This window comes from Bactrocera tryoni, unplaced genomic scaffold (genome assembly GCF_016617805.1).
Source record: "Bactrocera tryoni isolate S06 unplaced genomic scaffold, CSIRO_BtryS06_freeze2 scaffold_500, whole genome shotgun sequence".
NCBI lineage: Eukaryota > Metazoa > Arthropoda > Insecta > Diptera > Tephritidae > Bactrocera > Bactrocera tryoni.
In genome coordinates, this window is record NW_024396190.1 from 2,897 (window position 1) to 10,630 (window position 7,734).

Consider the following 7,734-nt stretch of genomic DNA (forward strand, 5'->3'; position numbering starts at 1 on the left):
TTCGAATTTCCGTCGTGATAAAGGCAGGAGTAAAGATTATGCAACCAACAACAATAAAAATATTGGCTATAGCAATAATAGCTCTGGCAGTATGTCTAACGGTTCCAAAGGAATCACTGGTGGCGATACTGCCTACGGTGTTGGAACCACTCTTGGAAATACTAAAGACAAGTCAATAAATGATGTGGGCGAGGCCAAGATTGCCCTATTTACTGACACCCCTCAATCGAAAGCAAAAGAGGCGGCTGGCGACGTTGACGGCTCACAACCAGAGCATGAACGTTATTTTAACGATGGGTACATTACCACTAAGAATTACGACAAGCTCTCTAAAACTGGTATTGGCTCATCCAACCAAGACAGGTTTGACAGAACAAGCGATGAAAAGACTAGTGAAATGTATCAGAACGCGTCCGAGTTCTCTAACAGTATTAATCAGGCTAATGGGATTACTCGCGGTCAATCTTACAGTGACCGTGAACAAGTCGCCGCCGCCGAGAACACCTCTAAATATCAATACGCTGAACAATCATTAAAGAATGTTCAGACCTCGGACGTTATTAAAAACTGGCGTTCTACTTTCATCAACATAGACGAGATGTTATTAAACGAACTCGACGAACTATTTATGCAGGTATACTAATGAAATATTTCACCCCAAAAGAATTTCGTTGCCGTTGTGGTTGTGGACTTGGATTTGAATCAATGAATCCAGAACTACTATTAATTCTCGACCGACTCCGCGACTACATAGGAAAACCAATTATAATTAACTCAGCAATTCGATGTGAGGCCCATAACAAGAAAGTGGGCGGTGCGCCTAGATCTCAGCATAAATTGGGAACTGCGGTCGATATTAAGGCCGAGGGCTTGGCTCCGGCTTCAATCTCAGGTATATTATCCGAATGGTTCCCAGACTCATGCGGAATAGGAACCTATCCGAGTTTTACTCATTTTGATGTACGTCCAAATAAAGCAAGGTGGTAATAATGTCCGAATCATGCGGATTACCAAATGTCGATATTTTCGATCCGGTTCAGTGTTCTAAGCGCTGGAGTCAATGCGCTACTCAGCAGCAGATTAATGTTTACCTGAATAGCGAAATTGTAAGAACGCAAGAATGTTTGCAGTTATTTAAAACCGCTCAGGCTGGCGTTAACGAAATTCTCGACGGCAAGATCAAGAACCATGAAACGCGTATTGCGGCGCTGGAAAGTGCGGAGGCGCAATTAAAATCGGCTCAGGATTCGTTGGTTAAACAGTTCGCCGAAATTCAGGCGGGTAATACTGCGTACCAGACCAGTGTAGATAATACGCTGAAACTGTATCAGGCGAGTATTAACGCGCTTACCAATACGACCAATACGTTAACCTCTGAACAACAGAAGATGTGGAATGAGATTAACGCGCTGAAAGGTTCTATTGACCCTGCGAAAATCGAGCAAGCGTTGGCGGGTTATGATGCGATTATGTCGCAGACCAAAGCCCTGATCGAACAAAACAACACGGCGTTGCAAGTTCAGTTTAAACAACTGGAAACCAAATTCGCTACCCTTCAATCTGATACTTTGGGAGCTATTGCCGATAATGAATCAGCGACAGCGAAACGTTTTAATGACTTTGCTCGAACTGTTAATGCAGATATTGAAGCGCAAAACACGCGACTGAATACCTTTATTAACTCCACCAACTCAGCGATCGCTAAATTGCAGTCTGACATTGCAAGTGATAAGGCGAATGTTGATGCGGCGCTGGAAGGTTTTAGCGCGGCTCTGGCAAAACTGGCAGAAGATTATAAAGCTGCCGATTGCAAAATTGAGCAGCGTATTGCCGCCGAGGAGCAAGCGCGTAAAGATGGTGATTCTCGTCTGGAAGGTATTATTAAAACCAACGAGAAAGAATCCACCACTGCAATTAAAGAATTGCAGGACTCCGTCAAATCAGATCTGAATACTTTCGAGCAGAATGTTGATAATAAACTGCTACAGATTAATAACGATATTCGTGATCGTACTGATAAACAGATCGACGGGCTGGATGAAAAACTCTCTGCGAAAATTACGGCGCTGGAAATTACCGAAGCTGCCGACAATAAAACTACGAACGCGCGTATTGATGCGTTGCAGAAAGAAGTCGGTGACGGTGTTAATGACCGTATCGCTAGCGCTGCGGCTGATCTCAACCAGCGTATTACTAAGGTTGAGAGTGACGCTCAAACTGCAAATGCTGAACTGGAAACGAAGCTCCAGAAAGCTATTGCAGAAGGTGACGCGAAGCAAGGCCAAGACCTGACCGAACTCAAAGCGCTGGTAGAAACTCAGGGCGAGCTAATCACCGCTAGCCGTGACGAGGCTACTCTGGCCTGGGAGAAGGAAGTTAAAGACCGCATCGCGGGTGATGAGTTCCTCCAGAAACAAATTGATAGCTTGGGTAACGATGTTACCGAAGCGGTCAAGAAAGGTGAGGAAGATATCGCCGCCGCCATTAAAGAGGCTAGCGAGTCTCTCGACGGGCGTATCACTGCGGTTGAGGATGCTGTTAAGTCCGTTCAGGAGAGCGACGCTAAACAGTGGACTACCATTAACAACACTGTAGAGAGTCAGAACCAGCTCCGTGAGCAGGTTGACAAAATGCAGGAGGTTGTTGACAAGGTAGATACAGCCGCCGTGGACAATCTTACTGAACGCGAAGTCACCGCGCTGAAAGAGCAGGTTGACGGTCTTGATGTGTCTGAGGACGTTGACAGCCTTAAAGAAACGGTTGCGCTTCACACCTTGCAGATTGAAGCGGCGCAGGACGCGGTTAAATCTCAGGGCGAACGTCTGGAAGTTGTTGAGAAGCAGATCCCCACACTGGAAGGGCGTGTAGATAAGCTGGAAGATGCAGCGAAAGACGACTCTCTCACCAAGCGCGTAGCGGCTAATGAGGTTGCTGTCAAAACCCTAGAGCGAAACCACGTTAGAAATGAGCAAGGTTCAGGGGAACCATTCGGCACAGATCTCCGACCTCATCACCAAAGAGGACGCTGTAGAGGTTCGCGTTAAAGCTCTGGAAGATGCAGACGGTGAAGGGTACGACGACACTGAACTGCGGGCGCAGGTCGAGAGCGCTAAAAGCGTGGGAAATGCTAACGCCGAGTCAATCGCAGATCTGCAACCTGCCGTTTCAAAACTGGAGGCTGACGTTGCTAAGATTACTCCAGACGTTACCAAAGCGGCGGTTGTGTCGTCTGGTGGTGCTGGCCCTCAGTTCACCGACTCAAGCGGTCAACGTGTCGGCTGTAGCTTTGACGGCTCTCATGTTACGTTTACACATTCTGACCTTCACCACAAGTGTGTACTGGTAGAGGGTGGCGGTTCTATCTCCAAAGCCGTTTCTCAGAACAGCAAACTCACTATGTACGGTTGCTGTAAAGCTACGTGGTTGCCAATCAAAGAAGGTTACAACACCTACGAGGCAACTATTTATGTAGAGAATAAAATTATGTATATCTCAATGACCGAGAAGAAAACATCGTTTTAAGGATTGATTATGTGGTATGACCTGAACACAACAACAAGCGAAGGAATGTTCCTGAACTTTGTAACTTCTCAGCGTGGAGCGGGTAAAACCTTCTCCTCACTGAAACAGTTAATTGAGGACTTTATTAAAGACGGTACTCAATTTGTATATGTGCGCAGGTCACAAACAGAGATCGATCTTGCTCTACCAACCATTTTCCAGCCCTTCCAAAAGGAGGGCTTTTTCCTCGATCATGAATTGAAGGTTAAAGGTGACTTTTTATATTGTGATGGTAAATGTATGGGCCGTGGCCTTGCTATTTCTACGGCCTATAAATTTAAATCCGTCGGGTTCCCGATGGTTAAAACAATCTTGTTTGATGAGTTTATTTCCGAGGGAGGTAAATATCTCAAAGACGAGGTTACTAAATTTTTATCTCTTATCGAAACCGTTGGGCGTATGCGCGATATAAGCGTGGTATGTCTGGCAAACCAGAATACGATTTATAACCCGTATTATATCTATTTTGGTGTTAGACCCGCATCACCTACAACGCCAAAGACTCGCTTTAGAACGAAGTCGATAATGATTCACCAGTTTTCATCTGCCGAATATACCGAGGCGAAAATAGAAACTCGTTTCGGTAAATTAATTAACGGCACTGCATACGGTGATTTTCTTATTGGTAATAAGAATATCAGCGATAACTATCTTTATATTGACAAGCTCAAAGGCTATCGTAAAACGCCATACTGCAATTTCTATTTAGAAGGGCAGGAGGTAACAATGTTTTACGCTAATAAGCCGAAAGAACCGCAACTAATGTATTTAGAGGCGAGGCGTCCGGTTGAGGGCGTTCCAAGTTATAATTTCGATGCTCAATTGCAAGCCGAGCGCACGATTGATAACATTCGAAATAATGTGCATATCAAACAGATGAAATACTATTTAAGAAACTCTTGGGTACGTTTTAGCGACGTACCCGTTAAGAGTTTAATTGAAGAGTTTATATCTTGGTGATTTGAGGTTTAACCTGTTTACCGTTCACACCGTTCTTAAACTTCATTGTTTTAATCTCCTTTCCCGTGTAGAAATCATCAATAGTTAAGACTTGGTTAGCCAAGTCTCTCTTATTGATGCCCGCGCAAACGACCTTAGCGTTACCTCTATCATCGATTCCCATGTATCGCTTGGCCCGAAGATATTTAGCAGTGGTAAAGGTTCCCTCAAAATCCCATGCACCAATACGCTCAGGATGTTGGTCGAGCAGGGCACTATTCGGAGTTTCGAGAGTGTGGATCGAATCCGTATCACAGTATACAAAGTTCTCATATCCGAGCAATTGGATTGCCTCAATGAGTTGTATTCGGGCATATGCGGTAATGAAAATCCCAAGTGGTAAATAGCCAACTGGTTTACACGTTGTTTCTCCAGTAGGTCGAATACGTATGACGGGTTCACTAAAGTCAATTTCCATTTCCTCTTTTGTTGGTGCTTCCGCGAATTTCCCGTATAGGGAGTTCAGGAACAATTTACCCAAGTTCTTTTCGGTAGGGTTACTTGAGCATTTCAAGCCCCAAAAATGATCTATGTATTCCACAAAGTCGGCTTTGGTTCCTTTAAATAACCAGCCGCCTTTCAGAGTTAAGCCCTCGACATAATAGTGTTGTTTGAATAACTCAAACTCCTGTAATGTTAGAGCAAGCTCTATTGTGTCTGCCCCGTCTTTAGGTTCTATCACGTCTGCGTATTCGTTGGTTCCCCTGAAACCTTTCGAGGTCGCAACAAAAGGACAGTGACCCTCCTTAACCTCCGCTTGGTTTATCTCAAATCGCTGTATTCCTAACTGCCACACTCCACGCGCCTTTACCTCTCCTTTCTTAACAGGTAACGGTTTACCGTAGGGCAGGGTACGTAAGCGCATTTGCGCGGGGTACATGCTGTTAACGTCGTATCGTTTCACGTTGTGTAAAACAACGTCTTTCTTGAGTGGATGAACGAAGGTGAAGCCGCCGCGATATGCTTTACGCATTTCGAAATCTGTTTCGGCATCAATAGGGCGGTAACGCCAGCTTACGTTCCCGTGTTTCTCGTTCATTATCTCTTTCCACTTGTGGAAAGCGTCACTTGGAACCGTTAAGGATTCTCCCGCCTCCATTGCAAGGGGTAGGGCTTGAGCCAACCCGCAAGAGTCTATTTTGCAATAGAGATCGTTGTAGTCATTGTGTTCTACATCTGACAGGGTTTTATAAATAGGCGTTTCCCCTTTCTCGAAATCGGTGTAAGTCTCTAACACCTTAGAAAGAGGGCAGCCGAATTTAATAACCGTATCGTAGAAGTGAATACGGATGTTCATAAAGTTAATTGTGATGCTCATCATGCCACCCATAGGCGGGTTAATGAGATTCTCAATCGTAAACAAACCGCTATACCAGCTACGCAGATGAGCAAGAATAAAGCTCATATCATAGGAAAGGTTGTGGGCATAGAAGCGATGGTCGCGGTGCTTCACCTGAAAGATATAGTTGACTATCTCCGAGATATCTCTAAATAGATGAGTACCCTCTAAAGTTGCATCATTCAGAGGGGTAGAGGCGGCTAGCCAGCAATGCGTAGGCTCTTGAGTTGTACACTCAAGATCGAACGTGTGGGCCTCATCTATGTTGAATCTAGCTCTAGAGCGTGCCATTAATGATCCTTTAAGAAAACTTGAACTTTAGTTCTCAGGGTAGGGGAGAGAGATTCTAACACCATTTCCAAACTATCTCTAATAGTTTCAGCGTCGAACTCGTCGCTCTCCATTTGAGACTCCGCAAACTCAGCGATTGAAAAGTTAGTTAGAGCTAGCTCGTTTACTCCGCGTATTCCTATTTGCTTAAATAGGATGTGGAGTTCAGGCCAACGGGAGTTCTCAGCCTCCACTAATGCGCGTTGGTAATATTGCTTATCAGCAAAGGTTCCTTCTCCGTCGTTCTTTGCCGCTTCTCTATCACGCCTCAAGAGGGTGGAGGAGAGTCGATCTTGTTTCTGAACGTCCAATAAACGCTTTGCTTTATCCACTTGAGATTTCTCTAGCAGAGATAAAGCGCGGTTAAACTTTCGAAGCTCCGCTCTGGTTCTTGGAACCTGAAAGAATTTGTTTGAGGATTTGTTGTCTAGCTCACGCGCTTGTACTTTGGCGTTGTATGCCGTGGCGCGGTCAATGAATTTCTTTTGTGCAATGTTGAACTTGCGAATTGGTTCAATCTTTGCTTTGGCTGTAGCGAGAGACTTAACGCCCCTGATTTTATTGGGATTGATTTTAACGCCGTTATCAAGAGCCATTGAAAGCAACTTGGCCTTTGCTTTCTCGAACTTGGCTTTGTCTTGGGCTTTGGTGAGTTGGCGCTCTGCTATGTTGAAAGCGCGTTTTGTGGAGAGGTCGGAAACCTCTATGGAAAGGTGAGGGTAGGCTTTGTTGAATCGCGCTATGCGGCGCTTGAGGTTAGTTTTTGCGGTCATTCTTCAAACTCCAGATATGAAAAAGGCTCCCGAGGGAGCCTTATTATAACCTTTTTCTTTTGGAGAGCGCAACTTAAACCAGAGTTGCAAACCAGATAGTATTTTCGTTCTTACCCACTTCTTTGGTGTCAAACACCAAATCCAGACCAGCGCCGAGGATATCTTCCTCAAACATGCCTTTCAGTTCACGCAGGGAGTTACCAAACGATGCCGCGCCGCCAAAGTATGCTTTGTCTTTGGTCAGTGCGTAGTTTGCGATAACTACTTCACCGTCTGCGTTCACTTCTTCACGGATGATAACACCGAGTACGGTCAACTCTTGGCCTTTAGCAGCCATGATGTGTTCGGAGTTCTGGAGCAGGTTAAAAGCGGTTTTGTTGTCCAGTTTACGGTTTAACAGTTTCATGTTTATTTCCTTGTTTCAGTTGATTGTATAAAGAGCGGTACTTCTACTGGCTAAGGCTCCCGAAGGAGCCTAGAAGGTGTTACGCGTCGGGAATTTCGACGGTGCGCTTTTCGCTGCGCAGTTCGTAGGCATAACCGAACTGTTTCAGTGCGGCGACCAGAGGAGCGGCTTGCTTCTCGCGGGAGAAGATTACAGGCTTGGCCTCGTAGACCGCTGGAGCGTCATCGGTAGCAGGAGTAACAACAGCGCCGGAATACAGTGCAAATACAGTAAATTTCTTGATCATTAGAAAACCCTCTTGGTTTCAATTGTGAATTTATGTTCAT

At 45.2% G+C, this 7,734-nt stretch overlaps 1 protein-coding gene across 1 annotated transcript; it reads left to right on the plus strand.

Annotated features, from left to right (window-relative positions):
* The first annotated feature begins 989 nt into the window (after nt 1-989).
* Nucleotides 990-3,522, plus strand: LOC120781199 (extracellular matrix-binding protein ebh-like). Its single transcript, XM_040113317.1, has 2 exons — nt 990-2,927; nt 2,998-3,522. Exons 1-2 carry the CDS (start codon nt 990-992, stop codon nt 3,520-3,522), a joined length of 2,463 nt encoding a protein of 820 aa, XP_039969251.1.
* The last annotated feature ends 4,212 nt before the right edge of the window (nt 3,523-7,734 follow it).